Below are 19,807 nucleotides of genomic sequence, written 5' to 3' on the forward strand. Positions count from 1 at the left end.
TAGCGAGACCCTGTCTCTATACACACACACACACACACACACACACACACACACACACAGTATTTTATTCTCTAAAATGGAACTGTCCAATATGGTAGCCATTAGCTACATGGCTATTTAAATTTAAACTGGGCCAGGTGCACTGGGGCATGCCTGGGGGTCCCAGCCACTTGAGAAGCTGAGTTGGGAGGATTGCTCGAGCCTGGGAGGTCAAGGCTGCAGTGAGCTGTGATTGTGCCACTGCACTCCAGCCTGGGTCCTCATTACCATCCCCCCACCCAAAAAAATAAAAATACAAATAAAGAATAATTTAAACTGATTACAATTAAATCCAATAAAAATTCACTTCCTGGCTTCTTTGGTTTCCTGGTTAAAAAAAAATTCACTTCTTCAGTTACCGCAGCCACATTTCCAGGGTTCAGTAGCCACATGTGGCTAGTTGCTACCATATCGGGCAGCACAGATCTAAAACATCCCCATCACTGTTCCAAGGAGTTCTGTTGGATAGTACTGCTCTAGGAAAGATGGATAGATAAAGTAGTTCTCCTATGCTCACATTTATGTATTCAGAATGCCCATTTATGTAGCAATTCAAATTCAATTTTTAAAATGTCATCAGATTTTTTTTTTTTTTTTTTGAGACAGAGTCTTGCTCTGTTGCCCAGGCTGGATCGCTGCAACCTCCACCTCCTGGGTTCAGGTGATTCTCCTGCCTCAGCTTCCTGAGTAGCTGGGACTACAGGCCCGCACCACCATGCCCGGCTAATTGTTGTTATTTTTAGTAGAGACAGGTTTCATCATGTTGGCCAGGATGGTCTCGATCTCCTGACCTCATGATCCGCTCACCTCGGCCACCCAAAGTGCTGGGATTACAGGCATGAGCCACGGCACCCAGCCATCAGACTGTTCTAGCTATCAATTAGGCCTTGCGATTTCATGGCCACCTGAATGCAACAGATTGGTCTCCTTCAATGGTGCATCTTCATTGACTCTACCTTCAAATATAATTGAATTCTCTTAAACTTGAGAATCTGCAGAAAGAGCTATAGAAAGCTTATAGTCATAATGCCAGCAAGGACCCTCTGAATTTCACATCTTACTTGCTTTCTGCTTTGTTGAGAGAAGTCTTGTTTTTCGTTGTTTCTATTCACCCTTCTGCCTGAAGAAGCTCTATTGAGGGGGTGTGGCATTAAGGCTGGAAGGCTGCTTTGTTCCACATGAACCAACAGGAGTGGGCAAGGTCTATGAGCTGATATTTGCCAAGCAGACAACCCTTGCTCTTACTCTCTCATCTTCCAATACCTGGATGCCAAGCTACGTGTTGAAGATCTGAGTCTGTTTCCATGGACGTGTAAGTAACGTGCTTGACTAGAACTGCTGACAACCCCTCTGGCAGCTTCTGTACCAGGAGACACAGGAGTGACAGCCACCTGTGGAAGTCCTGCCTTGTTTCAGGTTTGTCCTCAGATGAGATCCCAGTTTGGATACGTGTACCATAGATTCATCTTTGGTTGATACTTTTCCTTAACTTCACACCATGGAAGGAGCCTCTCAGGGGTTCTGCATCTTGGGAATACATGCAGAGGCCCCAGTAGCATCTTATTACTGATTTAGATACATGTCCAATTTATATTGTAAGGCCTTTTTCATGGGTTCCATTGCACCATAAAATATGTCAGTTGGTTCTCAATTTCCCAAATGGCAAAGAAGTAGAAGTTAATCCTTTGTGGAAAGGCAACCTCAGGGCTATCTTGAATTCTTAAAGGTAGTGTGTTCTGAATACTTATTAAAGGAGGAGAAATTCGGTATGACTGTCTAAATGATGTCACTTTTCTGTCTGCTTTTGAACTTAGTCATTAAATAATTAATAATTCTCACCAAAGTGGGTATCCCTTGTTTTCTAAGTTAATTTCAAATATCTCATTTTCCTAAAGCAATTTTAATATTTGTCTCCTCCCTTCTTCACTCTCTCCCTTCAAATATATGGCTTCCATAGGTCAAGGGCTTTATTTTTGATACAGGAGTCAAGAAGAAATTACTTAGATAGACAGTGAGGGTAGGTAAGTCCTTGGGTAAGGCTTTTATTTTTAATGAAAAGCAGCCCCAAATCATTTTTTAACAAAGAGCAGCCTGTAAAATCTAGTTGCAGGCATAGATGCCGGCAGTTGTGCCAATCATGTTCAAGATGGCAGCTCCAACTTCCCTTCTCTTTGTCAGCCACATGTATAGTAAAGAGGAGACAAGATGGCCCCGGCCAAGGGAAAAGTTCATTTGCATAATAAGATTAGGGTGGGGCGGCCAGCCTTCCATGCACACTATGCAAACCAATCTGTGAGCCTTATGTAAATCAGACACCGCCACTTCAAACCTGACTATAAAATCCAGCACATCCCCTGCTGGCCGGTCTTTTTCCTCTTGGAAGTCCCCTCTCTCTCACTAGAGAGCTGCTTTCCTTTCTCTTGTCTATTAAACCTCCACTCCTAAACTCCTCGTGAGTGTCTGTGTCCTAATTTTCCTGGGGCGAGAAGACAAACTCCAGGTATTTACCCCAGACAATGTAGCCACTTCACTTTGATGTTTGTGTTTTCTGATGAGACTTTAATGTACTTTAAGTTAGCACAAGGTCCCATCTTCAATGGTAATGCAACCATCATTCCAGTTTCTTTCGAGTGTATCTTTCCAGATATTGTATTCATATAGAAGTTTATTGGTATATATATTCTCTCCCCTCCTTTTACGAAATGGTAGCACACTCTACCTTATCTTTTTTGTTTAGCTATCTCAGAGATGTTTCCATACCCATGCATAAAGAATTTCCTCATTCTTTTTCATGGTTATGCAGTATACTGCTGTATAGATTTACCATAATCCATTTAACCATTTCCATATTGGTAAACATTTAGGTTGTTTCCAATATTTTGCTATTATAAACAACACTGCAAAGAATATGGTACTGTCATTTTACACTTGATGAATAAGTATATTGGAACAAATTCTTAAAAGTAGAATGGGTAAACAACACTTGTAATTTTGGTATTTTCTATCTATATTGCCTTCCCTATACATTGTCATCAGCAAAATACTGAATGTCCCTCATTTAGCCAACATTTCAAATTTTTAGAAATTTCCCATTTTATAGGTAAAAAATATTTCATTGTTGTTAATTGCATTTACATTACGAATTAGGTGGAACATCTTTTAGTGTATATATATATAAATAATATAGAAATAATATTTACATAAAAAAATATATTTTTAGTGAACTGTCAGTTTATATTGATACCAGTCAGGTTGGTGGTGGCTAAGACTACAGTAGCTTGGACTCAAGAGGTTTATTCTGAAATAAATCATATTTAAAGATGAGTAGTTCAGGCTGGCATGAAGGCTCAAGTTTACTAGGGTATCATGTTCCTTCCTTCTTTCTCCAACACATTAGTACATCTCTTGCATCTTAAAAGTCACTGTTATATGTAAAATGTTTATTTAGAAACAGAATGCTTGTTCCTTGGTACCGCAAGGAAAAATCAGCATTCAGACAAAAAGTTCTCTCAGTGAGACAATTTTACTTTCTGCAGAAAGGGTGCTCTTCGCAGATGGAACAATGGCGAGAGCACACCTGAACAAAGGAGGGAAGCAATTTTTATCCCTTACGCAGCTTGTCCCTGCTACTGTGTCCTGTCTCCACTGGCTGGAGCCAGACCGCACAATCTAAACTAAAACCTGACTGGCTAATAATTGAAAACTGTCCTAAATAGGTAAAGGCAAGGGAGAATGAAGGAAAAGAGGAAGTTGCTTATGCCAAATAGGGAAGGGGCATAAGCTGCAAGCTGGAACGTGCCTGTGAGCATGTCTAGCACAAATATCTTGGTTAAGGTACAAAGACATAGAATGTCTTATGTGCCTTGTGAGCATGTCTAACAGCTACATAGGCTAGGGCTTAACAAAGAGTTATTAGCACAAAGCAAGGAGGCTTGGAGGAAGTTAGTCTTTAAATTATTTCTAACATTTATGATTTATTATTATCCTTTAACAAGAAGGGAAACTTTGAAGAGGAAACTATATTTACTTTCTACAATTCTACAATAAATTGCTTTTATTTAGAAAGGGTGCTCTTGCCATTGTTCCATCTGCTAAGAGCACCCTTTCTGCAGAAAGTAAAATTGCCTTGCTGAGAGAACTTTTTGTCTGAATGCTGATTTTTCCTTGTATGGAACAAGCATTCTGTTTCCAACAGTCACCTATGTTCTCACAATAACTATAAAAAAAAAAACTAAAAAAAAATTTTTTTTGAGACAGAGTCTTGCTCTTCTTGCCCAGGCTGGAGCGTAGTGGTGCAATCTTGGCTCACTACAACCTTTGCCTCCCGGGTTCAAGTGATTCTCCTGCCTCAGCTTCCCGAGTAGCTGGGATTACAGGCATATGCCACCATGCTTGGCTACTTTTTGTATTTTTAGTAGAGACAGGGTTTCATCACATTGGCCAGGCTGGTCTTGAACTCCTGACCTCAGGCAATCCACCCGCCTCGGCCTCCCAAAATGCTGAGATTACAGGCGTGAGCCACTGCGCCTGGCCTCCTCTCCCTTTTAAGAAGCCTTACCAGAAGTTCCCTGTGATATTTTCGTTTGTGTCTCAGCAAGAACTTAGTAACAAGGCTGCACCTAACCTTAAGGGAGACTGGAAAATGAGTTTTTTTGTTTTGTTTTTCCGAGACTGAGTCTGCCTCTGGGGCCCAGGCTGGAGTGCAGTGGGGCGATCTCTACTCACTGTAACCTCTGCCTCCAGGTTCAAATGATTCTTGAGCCTCAGCCTCCCAAGTAGCTGGGACTACAGGCATGCACCACCACAGGTGGCTAATTTTTGTATTTTAGTAGAGACGGGGTTTCACGATGTTGGTTGACCAGGCTGGTCTCAAAACTCCTGACCTCAGGTGATCTGCTTGCCTTGGCTTCCCAAAGTGCTGGGATTACAGGCATGAGCCACCACACCCTGACAAAAATGAGCTTTTTAACTAAGCACAAAGCCCAGATATCAGTTAATAAGAAAAAAGAGAATGAAAATATTCAGAGACAATTGGCAATTTCTTTTTTTTTTTTTTTTTCTTTTTTTTTGAGACGGAGTCTTGCTCTGTCTCCCAGGCTGGAGTTCAGTGGCGCGATCTCGGCTCACTGCAAGCTCCACCTCCCAGGTTCACACCATTCTCCTTCCTCAGCCTCCCGAGCAGCTGGGACTACAGGCGCCTGCCACCACGCCCGGCTAATTTTTTGTATTTTTAGTAGAGACGGGGTTTCACCGTGTTAGCCAGGATGGTCTCGATCTCCTGACCTTGTGATCCACCCGCCTCGGCCTCAAAGTGCTGGGAATACAGGCTTGAGCCACCACGCCCGGCCACGACAATTGGCAATTTCTGTCACAAATCCTTGGTTAGTGTTACTTTGGGTTTTTTTTCTTATTTGTAGAAGTTTTTTTTATATGTAAAGGAAATTATCTCTTTGCCTGCTACAGGACTTACAAATGATTTATTTCATTGTTTATTCTTTTGACTTTGATTATGGTATTTTGTCATGTAACTATTTTGATTTTTTGTACAATTTATCAAGGTTTTCTTTTTTTTACAGTTTCTAAATTTTGAATCATATTTAGGAATGCCCTCTCATGCCAAAGTCTATCATGGCTTCTTCTAGTACTTTCACAAGGATTCAGAGCTTGAAAGATTCAACCCTAAGGTCAGAGACCTCTTGGAACCAAATTTCGTATCTAAGGTGTAGGCAATAGAAGTGGCAGCTGGCTCACTGGTTACTGGCTGGGATAATTCCATTATCTTTGGAGACTTATTAGAATAGTCTGACTCTATAATAGTATTGAATGGGACTCAAAGATTAATGCCACTCGCAGGTGCCTGCAGCATGGTTACAGAGCCTGGATGGCCATAGTACAGTAAGAATTTGCACTGAGTGAGATGCAGGTGGTGTTTCTGAAATGGAAAAGTAGCCAAATCAGAAATTTATTAGTAGGAAACACAAAAGGAATCCAAGGGATGTTCATCTGTAAACCTGAGAGAAGGTATTTTAAAACTGTCACTGTTCACATTGGCAGGTGACTACTCACTCTAATAGCTCCTTCCTGCCTCTGGTGATACTAATGGACAGGGCAAAGTTCCCCAGCATACCCCATTACAGCCTGCAGCCACAGGGAGTTAGCAAGGGCTACACCCCTTTGCCTGGACATGACTAATCTCTTATAAATATCTTATTGATTTTGGTAGGCTGCTAATTATTTTTCCTGGAAAAAAAGTAATTTAAATAGGATGTGACATTGATAATGACATAGTTTGATTCAAAACACATTTTTAAAAATTTGATGAATACACAAAGAGTTGTTAGTCAAACATCTATTAAACTTAGTCAAACATCTATTAAACTTAGTCAAACATCTATTAAACACAATTTCCAAAGCTGAATTCTAATGTTGTTTATAGCTCTGGATTGAAATAGTCAGAGAATTGAATGTTCTTCTGGAGGTATGCAAATATGTTCTATTATAGGAACAGAAAGTTAAATGCATAGCAGTTGGAAACATCACCATAATTTGTTCCTTCTAAAACCAATCAGACCCTGAAAAGCATTATATCATATACTCCAAGAGAGTGAGATGAATATTTGAAACCAGAGATAAACTTAATGCCACACATTAAAATAGCACTTTTCAAAAACAGTGAGATTATCTCCTTTGCTCCTCATCCTCACCCAGTGGGGTAGATGGGACACCAAAAGGAGGAAACTAAGTAATAATCAACTTGCCCAGGTGGCTACAGAGATAGTTTTTGGAAAAGCTACAATACAACCTAGAATTCCTGATTTTCAATTCTGATAAGTCATTTGACAGTAGCCAAAAGTTAATAAGAAAATAGTTTTTAACATGACTTACATGGCCCTTTCATTTCATGGGAAATTAAAACCATGGTGAATCTAAAGATTTTGTCCCCAAGCCATGCTGAGACTTACGGGTTATCATACTATTGGTTGATAGGTCTGCTTTTCCTTCTATGGCTAAGACAACTAGCACTCACCAGATTATTTTAGTAACTGGAAGAGGAAGAGGGGAACACAAGTGCCATACATGACCTTGTGTGACTCCACAAACTCTTTTTAAGCTTCTTGGAGAAATAAACAAGGTTTGTTAGTTCCAGAGGTAAAATGTATCATAATCACCAAATTGATTCCTGTAGACATCTTCCGCTTGAGATGTATGCAAAGAATTTTTGTGAGGTACAAATTATGTCAAATGTGTCCCGGGTTTTTTGTTTTGTTTTGTTTTTTTAAAAAGCAAAATTTTAAGGACTGACACAAGGGACATACAAAGGTTGAACATCAAATTTTAATCTTGAAACCTTTTATCCAGTCCTCAAATTATTAACATGAAAAGGAGTGATAAATTGCAATTTTATCATTACCATATCACTGTGTAACAAGCCCTTGTTACAAAATCTCCCTCTACTGTCTCCAAAAAACCAATAGAAAACCCATACATTATATTACCTAATGATCTATTAACAGATGAAATTTTAACCAACTTTATACCAGGAAACTATGAACAGAGGTACTTCAATCACATAGCTTAAAATATGGAGAAAAGACAGGTAAAAAAATTATCTTAACCTGTAGTAGTCTTTTTTCTTTTTAAAATTTTTATAAAATACACTAATTTCCCAAAATAAAGAATATTATGACACATTGGTGTCAACTTACACAGATGAAAGCTGATGCCAGCTTTTTCCTAACTAAAGTTCATTTCACCAATCCTTTATATATTACATGAATATCCAAGTAAAGTATTTTTTTTAAAAAATTCAACACACAGGAACATAATATACATTGTTTTTTTTTTAAAAAAAAGGTTAATTTAGGAATGATTTCATCTTCAACCACATAACGTATCTTTTTAAGACCATGAAACCTCTTGTCATTGCAAGACTTTTCAGTTCATGTTTCTATTTCCCAGTTTTAATTCTTAAAGGAAAAAAAAAGATGAAAGGGTTTATTATGTATTTCCCATGAGAAAACTGTGGTAAGGATCTTATTCATTACCAGGCTGTCTTCCCTCCTTTTGTTTTCCGGACTACCCAGATCCATGACTGCGTGGCACCGTAATGAAATCGGTGGGAGAGGCCAATGACATCAAAGAATGTATATGAAAAGACAGGCTCTTCTGGATCCCGCCACAATTGTAAGGTGTGGGCAAATTCACTCCCACCAAGCCTTCCAGAGCTCCACAGTCACAGGAGTAGTCTCCTGGTTAACTCATCCTTGATGTCTGTCTGCTGGGAGGACATAAAAGACCATTTTCACTAATGACTTGTGTAGTGGCTAATGCATGCCTTAGCCAGAGAGGGAGCGAGTGCACTGAAGAGACCTTGGTCAGTAGTGGCTTTGGGGTAGAGAAGAGAACACTGTTTATTTTTACACCTCCTGAATTGGTCAATTCTGAGTACAAACTCATCTTAACAGGAAATTGCAATGAAATATACACACCATGCACAGTCTATATTACTGTGGGAATCCAGTAATACATGCAAGACGTGGGGAAAGAATCACAATGGATGAATATGAACTTTTCACAGTGTTTCTTATAGCCTTTGACTTAACACGAGTGCATCACTTACCACCACTATCTCACAAATGTTTTACTTGTGTCCTGGGCATGCAGGTCAGTTGGGGTAAAATGTGAAATGACGCTTCATAGCCATTCTCAGACAGTGACTACAACTTCAATTTCCCCTACTTTCCAACCAAACAATTGAGCTGCTTCTGCTATAAAACTAAATATATTTCTAAATACATTTTGTTCAAGGGTTGTGCTGTATTCTTTCTCATTGTTTCAGTCACTTCATTCCAGGAAAATTAAAAACCCACACAATTAAATTGAGGACTAGGTCTTCAGGGTGATTCCTACCAAACTAGAAAGAGAGGGAATCACTAACTTCTCTTCTCTCAAGTTTCTGTCTCTCTACCTCAGGCCCTAATTGATACGGATTCATTTGTATGTTTGGTTTCCCAAAGAAGAAAACCAAATTAGAGAACTGGGATTTCAATCTTAAAGAAGCAAAACATAACCCCAAAATATAATGGTAGCAGGGAGGAGGAGAGGGGAAAATGCATTCACTCTATGTCAAAACGAATCTCTTGCTCTCAACAGGAGATAATCCAGCTTCTCCTTACCTATCATTTCATAAATTAATAATTTCTTAAAATCATAATCCAAAGAACGTATCTATTATACGAAAAGTTCAAGTTTAAAAAAGCAAATAAATTAGTTAAGCCTTGTAAACAATTGTCCATTTTAGTCATATATCTTAAAAAAAAAAAAAAAGGTTTCTCTGTGTAGTAAATCAGACAGTACAAGGCACACCTTATACATCCGAATCCAGACTAACAAAACCCACACAAACATCTTCTTCACTCTGCTCGCTGGGGTAACTGTGCTGGGGCATCGGAGTCACATACCAATCCTTTGCCCATCTCCTGACCATCTGGAAGTCCACAAATGTGCTCTTTCTGTTAAACTGCTTTGTGCTACTTTGTTGTGTGAAGTGATTTTAAGCTTCTTCAGTGTCAGTCTCCTCATATGTTTTCCACAAAGCTTCCTGGGAAAAGGCCAGTTTTCCCATTACGTTGTAATGTGCCTTTGAACCAGCCATCCTCTCGTTTTTTATGAACAAACACAATATCTCCTTCTTTAAGTTCAAGTTCTGCCTCACTCTGAGGAGGATAGGAAACCACCACCCTGTGCCTAGAAAAGAAAGAGATTTTGGTTAAGGAGATTCAAAGCAGTGATTTTAAAAAATGGTGTACTGTTAGTCTGCACGAACCTTCAACATAAATAGGAAATAACATTAATTCATTTATGATTGTAAAACAACTCAAAATACTGCTATTTTCTGTTTAGTAGAGACTTAGTACTAACAAAGACTGGATTTGGATATGTGTGTCAACCCACTACTGATGGCCCAGACTGGTTCATCTGAGTGACCTTAACAAGGACAGCCATCCTTGTTCCCTACCAGTGTTTGTATCTTGGCCATAAAGGAGAGTTTCATTTCATTTCCCGAGAGGGGTATCATTTCTATCCCTCCCTCTTCTCCAAGGAAACAGGAGTGAATTTATTTGATTGGTGAGACTGGGAGAAGTAGCTGAGCAGGGGGGGTTCAGTCCTCTCTGAACCGCCTGCCCACAGGCTAAGGAGGCTCTGCTCCACCTCTATGTTGTAAGCACACAGAGGTCAGGAAGGTGAGTCTGGAAGTCTGTCTCTGTGTCCCTGTGTCCCTTACACTGGTGTTTGACATGGGCGAGGCAGCAATTCTGAGGAAGGTAATCTGCCCTACATACCCAGATTATCCCTTGGGAAGGTAGTCCCAAGGTCCAGACATGGAGGGGAGGGCTGTGGCCACAAATTCAATCCAACATTACCAGTAATGAGGTTGACATTCTCATCTCTATTATTCTGACATTTGGGTCTGTTTCTCCTTGGCTCAGAATTTGGAGTTAGTGGGAAAGGTGTCATTATCGCTTAAAAATGGCAGAAGCTTAGTTGGTTTAATATTATCTATGCCCCTGCCTCCATGCTCCTTAGCTTTCCTGTGCAGAATTACAGCTTGTAGGAAACGAGAGGGAGGTGACTTGTTTTACACTCTATATCCTTTTATCTTTCTCTATTTTTCCAGCATTATTTGCATTACTCCTCTTCTCAACAAAAGGGGGGAAAAGAATGGTGGTGTATGGTAGCCAACCTCCAAGATGGCCCTAGTGATCCTTGCTTCCTGGTATTCACACTCTTGTGTAGTCTCCTCCTATGATGCACAGGATGACCTGTGTGGCCAATAAAATGTTGCAGAAATGACAGTGGGTGATTTCTGAGGCTAGACCATAAAAGGCATTATGGCTTCCACTTTACTTTCTCTTGGATCGGTCACTCAGGAAAACTGGCTGCCATGTTGTGAGGACACTCAACATCTCTATGGAGAGGAAACACATGGTAAGGCACTGAGGCCTCTTTCCAAAAGCCTAAACTAACCAGAAAAAGTGATGTGAATAAGCCATCTTAGAAGGGGATCCTCCAGCCCCAGTTGAGCATCAGCTCAGGCTGATGTCTTGACTACAATCTCAAGAAATACTCTAAGCCAGAACCAACCAGATGAGCTGTTCCATAATTATGTGACCCACAGAAAGTGTGAAATAATACATGCTTATTATTGTTTTAAGCCACTGACTTTTGGGCGTAACTGGTTACATGGCAACAGATATCTAATAAATACATCTTTCACTGTTTGATGCTAAGTAATGAGTAGTCAGTCATAAAGTTGATTTTGGGTTTCTACTTTCATTTGGTTCTCAAAGTCAGAAAATGAGTTTATAGCCTCATGGGACCCACTCCTGACTGAAAGTGAAAAATGTTATGGCTTCAAAATGATAGGCAGAACAAATTCTATACAACTGTCCCCAAACTTCTGAAACCCATTACAGCCTGCCCCTTTCACCAATTCCCATTCCATATAAACCAAAATCCATTTAAGAAAGACCACAGCAAGAGTCCCAGACTATTACACTAAAAAAACACATCTCTGCAAAAGGTAAGTGGCTGCTTGAACAACCTGAGCTCCTTTGGCACAGGGACCAAATTACTATCCAAGATCTGAAGCAAAAGCACAGCACAGAAGTTGGCTTATCATATCTGAGAAAGGTTCAGCTAATTCAAACATGAATATTCATAGACCACAAGGCTGGGGTTTGATCAAGCATGGAATGAGGAAGGAAGCATGACACAGTGGGAGAAACACTGGCCTAAGGATTGACACAGTCTTTAAGGTCAGTTAGAGCAGCTTAACTTTGGGCCAGTTATCTCAGCTCTCAGTCTGTTTCCTCATCTGTAGAATAGGACTGTAATGAGTTAAACAAGTATGATGCTCTTCGTATGGTGTCTGACAAAGAGTTCAACCTGAAAATATTAGCTCCCATTATGATCATATGGCTTAGACAAGAGTAGGCAGAGGCCTGGCACTTCAAGGAGGTGAAGAATGGGCCAGTCAGTGGCTGGACATCTCTAACTAGGAAACGAACTCAGGCCACAACCTAAACATTTCCTGAAAATGAGATTTGACAAACTTTAGATCAACACAGTTAGGGTTTTGGAATCCCTTCTTTGATATCTTTATTTTATTTTGAGACAGTCTTACTTTGTTGCCCAGGCTGGTGTGCAGTGATGCAATCACAGCTCACTGTAGCCTTGACCTCCCAGGCTTAACTGATCTTCCTACCTCAGCCTTCCGGCTGGGACTACAGGTGTGTGCCACCAAACCTGGTTAATCTTTTTACTTTTTGTAGGGATGGCATCTCACTATATTGCCCAGGCTGGTCTTGAACTCCTCGGCTCAAGCAATCTTCCAGCCTCAGCTCCAGAAAGTGCTGGGATTATAGACATAAGCCGCTATGCCCAGCTCTCTGACACCTTTAAAAGCAAGACAAATAATTTCATCATGAATTTATCTGAAAGAAGGATCCAGATGACATTTCTCAAGTCTAATGTCAACATGCTAAAAATCCATGAAAAAGCAATGATGTAGTTGCCATGTGGGGCAAGTTAAACATTTAAGGCAAAGCTTTATAATTCTGGGAAAAAATGTACAAGTGACTCAAAACATATTCAGAGTAGACTTCTCATGAGATATATTCCCTACTTGTTCTCTGTGAGCTGCCTTAAAGGTGAAATGGAATAAAAATGGTTATTGAAAAACTTGAAGTAAATTAGATTAATATATGCATTTTATAAAATGCACTAAACCAATTTTGTCAAAAAAAAATTTTGAACTAGAACTGCTGCTGGGCTAAGAACATACTCTTCCTGCCAAGTTCCCAGTGGGAGCAAATTTTCATTGCTACGTTTTATAAACCTCTGGGGGGGCGGGTGGAATGAGAAACTATGTGCATAATGGAAACTGTGACACAGTCTTGATCGTATGAAGACTACCAGGTGCAGGAGTAATAGACTCTACTTAGAAATCTTCCAGCTCAGGTCCTGATCTTGAGCCTTGTGAGGTGGTTTGCAGTTTTCTAATACAGATTTGTAAGGCCAAATACTGGGCATAACTGGCCAACTATTTCAGGCATTGAAAGGCTTTGCCAAGTAGAACATTTACAGACCAACAAACAGATGTTAAGGCACAGCTGCAGAGGCCCTTTACATCTGCTGCTCCACCCTCTGCCTCACTCGGATTATGCTTTTCTTTATATGAACAGGGGTTTGGGGAAGTTCTGAACCTCAGGGGTCAATGGATACTCTCCCATGACCTACATGGGACCTGCTGATCTACCTTCAAAATCTGCATCCCATCCACTCCTCTTCATTGTCACTGTCACTATCCTGGTTGATGACTTCATTACCTTCCACCTCGTCAAATATCTTTTTTTTTTTAAGACTGAGTTTCGCTCTTGTCACCCAGGCTAGAGTGCAATGGCACGATCTCGGCTCACCACAACCTCCGCCTCCTGGGTTCAAGCAATTTTCCTGCCTCAGCCTCCTGAGTAGCTGGGATTACAGGTGTGTGCCACCATGCCCGACTAATTTTTGTATTTTTAATACAGACAGGGTTTCAATATATTGGCCAGGCTGGTCTCTAACTCCTGACCTGGTGATCCACCCACCTTGGCCTCCCAAAATGCTGGGATTACAGGTGTAAGACATGGGGTGGGCCCGGCATCCACCTGGTCAAATATCTACCTTTCTTGCTTCAAGTCTCTTCCTGTCCCCAACCCAGTCTATGCAGAGCTCACATACTAATATTCTTAAGTGGCAACTCTTCTTAAGTGGCAACTCTATTTGCAGCTACCCACTGCCAAAAAATCATTAACAGCTTTACAATGCCTGTGAGCAAGGTTAATCCTCAGCCTGGTATGCGAAGCCCTTGGTGATCAGGCCCTAATCTCTTTTTACACAGCTGTAGCTACTACTATCACCACAAAAGTCCCAAACACTCCCCTAAGCCTGAACATGTCCCCTATTCAGGGCCTTTACTTCCCCCACGCCACACCTTGGCTCATGCAGTTCCTTCCAGTGGGAGTCTCCTTTGACACTATCTCTCCCACCCATACCCTATCACTCTCTCAAAGCCTGGCTCCAGTTCTCCCCTGTGAAATCTCCAGCCCCATGGCTGGAGGCAATTTCATGCTTGACTAAATCGCAGAGGCCTCCATGTATATGTCTTACAGCACTTAGCACAGTCTACATTGTATTATTACCATCTGTGTCCGTCTCGTTTATTCTACCAAGCCATAAGCTGCTTGAAGGGTGAGATGATGCTAAATTCACTTTATATGCCTCATAGTACTTAGTATAGTACCTTTAATTCTTAATAAGCATGTCAAGTGGCAAAAAGAAAAAGCCTAGTTGTATAGAAAAACTGTTTTTTAAAATGTACAAAGCTCCTTAAAAAGGAATGAAATTCTGACACGTGCTACAACAGGGATGAACCTTGCAAACGTTATGCTAAGTGAAATAAGCTGCAGGCACACAGAAGGAAGACTATTGCTTGATTCCACTTATGAGATGCCCAGAAGTCACTTACGGGGAGAGAAAGTAGAAGGGTGGTTGCAGGGCCTGGAGGAGGGGGAATGAAGAGTTAGTGCTTAATGAGTACAGATTCAGTTTAGGATGAGAAAAAGTTCTAGAAACGGATAGCAGTGAATGGTTGTATGACAACATGAATGTACTCAATGCCATTGAATTGTACACTTGAAAAAATAGTAAATTTTCATGTATACTTTACCACAATTTAAAAAATAAGATATATGAATGAATAAAATTTTTTGTTTAAAAAAAAGGTAAAAAAAAAGGAAAGGAAAAATGTATAAAGCTGACTGGCACCTCGGTTGGAAAGCACCCCTTGTTCCCTTTGAACAAAGCGCTGTGGAGGCATTATGGGGTGACCAGAGTGGCTCACAGACCGGTCCCTGAATGGCCTCTGCCTCTTGGTGGCTGTGTGACCTTAACTCAACTTTTGGTGATAACTGCCAAGGTAGAATTCAAGAAACAGAGTCTTGCAATATAAAGAAGCTCCACAGACTTCCAATGCTATGGTATTTTAACTTCCATCTGAATGGGCATTTACAATCTTTTATTAGTATACATTTCCTGTTTCCTTTATTTTTCTAGCCTCTCTGGTGTTCTCTGTAGTTCATACATTTTCATTTCTAATCGCCCCTGGTATAGCCCAAATTGGCTCCCATGTTGCTCTGGGAGGCACTCAGTTCATCACTCTGACCTGGGTGAGTAACCACTTACTGCTTTCTGCCAGTTGCCACAGCAATCTAATATTCAATTAAGTATTTCACTGGCATAACCATACTAGTTCCCTTTGTAGCTTGCTCCAAGTCCAAGTAAATTACGTCCATTTCTTCACCCAGTGGGTTCATTGTCACTGATTCAAAGAAATTAATCATGCTGGTTAAGCCCAGCTGCCTTTCTGTAAATCTATCTCTATCCAATTTGTATGTTTCCAAGTGTTCTAGCTTAATCCCTGATCAAAGATCATACATAGGGTTTTTTTCCCCCCCCCAATTTAGGAGATGAGCTTATAGGTATGTGGTTCTCAGTTTAATTCCTACATTTAAAAATACACACAGATAAAGATGACTTGCTGTGTCTCCCTGAACTCTTTATATATATATATTTTTCTTTGGAAGAAAAACCTGTCATATACTTTCTTTTATTTGCCATCCCTTCTGAAATATTTTCTTTCCACTTTCTCTTTGCAATTTCCTAATTATTTTTTCTCAATCCCTCTAAAATAGAGCCTAAAATATTTGTTCTATTGTTTCTGCTGTCATCAATTATACATTTTCTGCCTCCAGGATATAGCACTATTTCTTGCTTGTTTTCTTCAGTCTCTCTAACAAACACAGAAGAATCCTTTTGTTCCTAAGAGAATTCTCTCTGCTGACACCAAGACCTGTCAACACACTTCAAGGTTCGTCCTTCCTTACTATGAGATTGCTTAAGCCTTTACACCACGTGGTTGCTTCTTTCCATTGACAGCACCGGCTGCCCCAGTCACATTCTTTTTTTTTTTTTTTGAGATGGAGTCCCGCTCTGTCACCCAGGCTGGATGGAGTGCAGTGGTGCGACTGTGGCTCACCGCAACCTCCACCTCCCGGGTTCAAGCATTTCTCTGCCTCAGCCTCCCGAGTAGCTGGGATTACAGGCGCCCGCCACCGCGTTTGGCTTTTTTTTTTTTTTTTTTGTATTTTTAGTAGAGATGGGGTTTCACCATCTTGGTCAGGCTGGTCTTGAACTCCTGACCTCGTGATCCACCCACCTTGGCCTCCCAAAGTGCTGGGATTACAGGCATGAGCCACCATGCCTGGCACATTCTTTTACTTTAGATGTATGAGATAGGGTCATGGTTTGAGAGGAAATTTTATGCTTGTTCTCATTATAATCTGTAGATGAATCCTACCTCATAGTGTCCCAATAATATAAATTGAAAAATACTTCTGTGAAATTCTACCAGTCAGTAGAATTTTTACCAAAAGAACCCTGGGCTCCTTCTGCATTTTGCCAGGGCAAGAGTTGTTGATGCTTGTATTGTAAATCAAGGATTATTCCTAGATTCTGAAATGTTTTCTCAATCATACTGATATAAAAGTTAATCTTTCCTTCATTTTCAGCATTGAACACTTTTTATTGTGTTGAAATGTTTAAAATATGAACACAAGTAATCCCTAAATTCTATACTTGGTGGCTTTTAATTAATCAAAAAATTTCATTCCCAGTGAATAATATAACATTTTCCTATATGTTACCGCACATTTTTCCTGTTATTTTTACTGTGAGACAGATCTAAGAATCCAAGGTAAATAAATACTATTACCATCACTGTATGAAAGCAAAGGCTGTGGAAAGTTGGTCAGATTGGCTATTATATTTAATATTCCATTGAACATATGGATTATAAAAATATAAACTTGGGTAGAAATCTTCTCCAAAGACCCCTTTCCCACTTGTAAAAATTTAAATGGTTATACAAAAAAACCTATCAAAGAATTCCAGCATGCCCGGGCCCATCTGTCCTGTCATTACATTCTCCATGTTCCCTATCTGATGTGCATCCCCCGCTCCCTGAAACGCCATCACCTGTCTGCGCTAGTAATTCCTTCTTTTCAGATGAACTGAACAGCAGGAGCCTGCTGTTAGAAAGGAGCCCCTCTAAGAGGAAGGGACCGGAATGCAGAAGCCGCAGAGACTGAGGACATCTGGCAACTGAAAAGGAATGCACTGGGGGAGGGAGGCTGCAGTGCCCATGCCAGTGCCTAGGGAGAGTCTGGGCAAAGTGAACCATCACTCAAAAGAGTCACACAAATACCACAAATGAGGGGGAACACAGGAGAGATGCCCTCAGGGCTTGAAGGAAAAACTGCAGATCAATGCCTGGAGGGAGGGAGGGAGGCTTTGTGACCAAGAGAAAGCAAACAAGTAACTGGACCAACTCCAGGGACAGAAGGTGCTATCCCTGGAAAGCAGACCAATACAGCAGGAAAAAGGTTGACTCTTAGAATAAGAGATTCAGTGAATTCTGGACAAAATTTCAAAGCTTTACTAAGAGCACAACAGATGAGAGGAAAGATAAAATGATTTCATTTGTAGGGAGAGAACACTTTTTAAGGGCAATGGCTCATTTTAAAACTGGTTTTATGGGGGTTAGAGCTATAGAAAATTATTGTACAGCACTATAAAAATAAATATCATAAATTGTGGCTGGGCTCCATGGCTCATGCCTGTAATCCCAGCACTTTGAGAGGCTGAGGCAGGTGAATTGCCTGAGCTCAGGAGTTCGAGACCAGCCTGGCCAACATGGCAAAACCCCGTCTCTACTGAAAATACAAAAAAATTAGCCGGGCGTGGTGTGCGCCTGCAATCCCAGCTACTCAGAAAGCAGAGGCAGGAGAATCACTTGAACCCGGGAAGTGGAGGTTGCAGTGAGCCGAGATTGCACCACTGCACTCCAGCCTGGGCAACAGAGTGAGACTCCCATCTCAAAAAAAAAAAAAAAATCATAAATTGTGAGCTTTGTACTTAATGTAAGTAGGTTTGAAATTTATTCTTTTCCATTTTTCCTAGTTTATTTTTAAGTTAAAAAGTGTGCCAAAAATATGAATGCAGGCCTCAGGTTTTGGTGGATACAAATATACCTATGGCTTCATCTGAAATACAGAGGTAAGGTGAATTTAAGGCATTTAAAAACATAACACTTTATAGTAAGATTTCAAGTCGGCAACATAGAAAATGCTACCAAAAAAGCAATACCTCCACAAAGCAGAAATTTGCTTTATTTATGAAATGCAGGCACAGAGGAAATGAAGCTTACAGAAACAATAAAACAGATGACACTTAAGACAAATACTATATATTTATATGAGATATAAAAAGAGTCCACTATTTTGAGTATACTTCATGATGCTTTCCTATGTAATGAACAGTGCTTCATTGTTGAGTTTAAATAATCCTAGTAGCTATTTGTCTCATTAAATAATATATTTTCTTTCCTAACACATTCCTAGAACCCCAGTGGGGTATCAAACAGAACTGCTCCCTTTTGTAATAATTATTCAAGGCTGGAATCACTAAAACAGGGCTTATTACTCTGAGTGTAACTGAATCAAGTCACTTGGTCAGGAGGAGAGTCAGAACTGAGACTGAGAACTTAGCCATACCCTTCTGGCTCAGGAAGAAGAAGAGAGTTCTTCGCTAGACATCGTGGCTCACGCCTGTAATCCCAGCACTTTGGGAGGCTGGGGCAGGAGAATGGCTTGAGTCCAGGAGTTCAAGACTAGCCTGGGTAACATGGGAGACCCCGTCTTTACAAAAAAATTATCTGGGAATGGTGGCACAGGCTTGTGGTCCCAGCCACTCAGGAAGCTGAGGTGGGAGGATCACTTGAGCCCAGGATGTTGAGGCTTCAGTGAGCTTGTGATTGCACCACTGCACTGAAGCCTGCGCAACAGAGCAAGACCCTGTCTCAAAAAAAGAAGAGAGTTCTCTTAGCTGACAGAATTCTCTAATTCAAGCTTGTCCAACCCGTGGGCATGCAGTGCAACACAAAATTCATAAACTTTCTTAAAATATTGTGAATTTTTTTTGCGATTTTTTTTTTTAGCTCATCAGCTATAATTAATGTTAGTGTGTATATATATGTAATGTAAAATATTTTTTAACAGTATATATGTGTGTGTGTGTGTGTGTGTGTGTATATATATATTTATTATTATTATTATTATTTTGAGATGGAGTCCTGCTCTGTCACCCAGGCTGGAGTGCAGCGGCATGATCTCCACTCACTGCAACCTCTACCTCCTGGGTTCAAGCGATTCTCCTGCCTCAGCCTCCCAAGTAGCTGGGATTACAGGGACTCGCCACCACGTCTATTTCTTTGTATTTTAGTAGAGACAGGGTTTTACCATGTTGCTGGGATTACAGGCATGAGCCACCGTGCCTGGCCATATGAGTATATTTTCAGTGTGGCCCAAGACAATTCTTCCTTCAGTGTGGCCCAGGGAAGCCAAAAGATTGGACATACCTGCTCTAGTTGCTTCACAACTAGCAGGAAACGATGTAAATTTTTAATAAAAAAGGCAAAAAATTAAAAAAAAAAGACAGCAATTAGTGGCAATGGAATAGAAATAAGAAAGAAGTAAATCCATGAACAATTTCCCAGTGATTGACAGTTTTTACCTGGACACAATTCAGGCATGGCAGAGTAGAGAAA

At 40.5% G+C, this 19,807-nt stretch overlaps 1 protein-coding gene across 1 annotated transcript in view; it reads right to left on the reverse strand.

Annotated features, from left to right (window-relative positions):
• Positions 1-7,356: 7,356 nt before the first annotated feature.
• The window catches only part of SH3RF1 (SH3 domain containing ring finger 1), a 177,069-nt gene continuing 164,618 nt past the window's right edge, over positions 7,357-19,807 (reverse strand). The window contains exon 12 of the mRNA XM_517530.8: positions 7,357-9,786. Coding sequence (XP_517530.2) covers positions 9,618-9,786 — 169 coding nt within the window. The 3' untranslated portion in view covers positions 7,357-9,617. The remainder of the gene's footprint in view (positions 9,787-19,807) is intronic.

Source organism: Pan troglodytes, chromosome 3, assembly GCF_028858775.2.
Source record: "Pan troglodytes isolate AG18354 chromosome 3, NHGRI_mPanTro3-v2.0_pri, whole genome shotgun sequence".
NCBI classification, from domain to species: Eukaryota; Metazoa; Chordata; class Mammalia; order Primates; family Hominidae; genus Pan; species Pan troglodytes.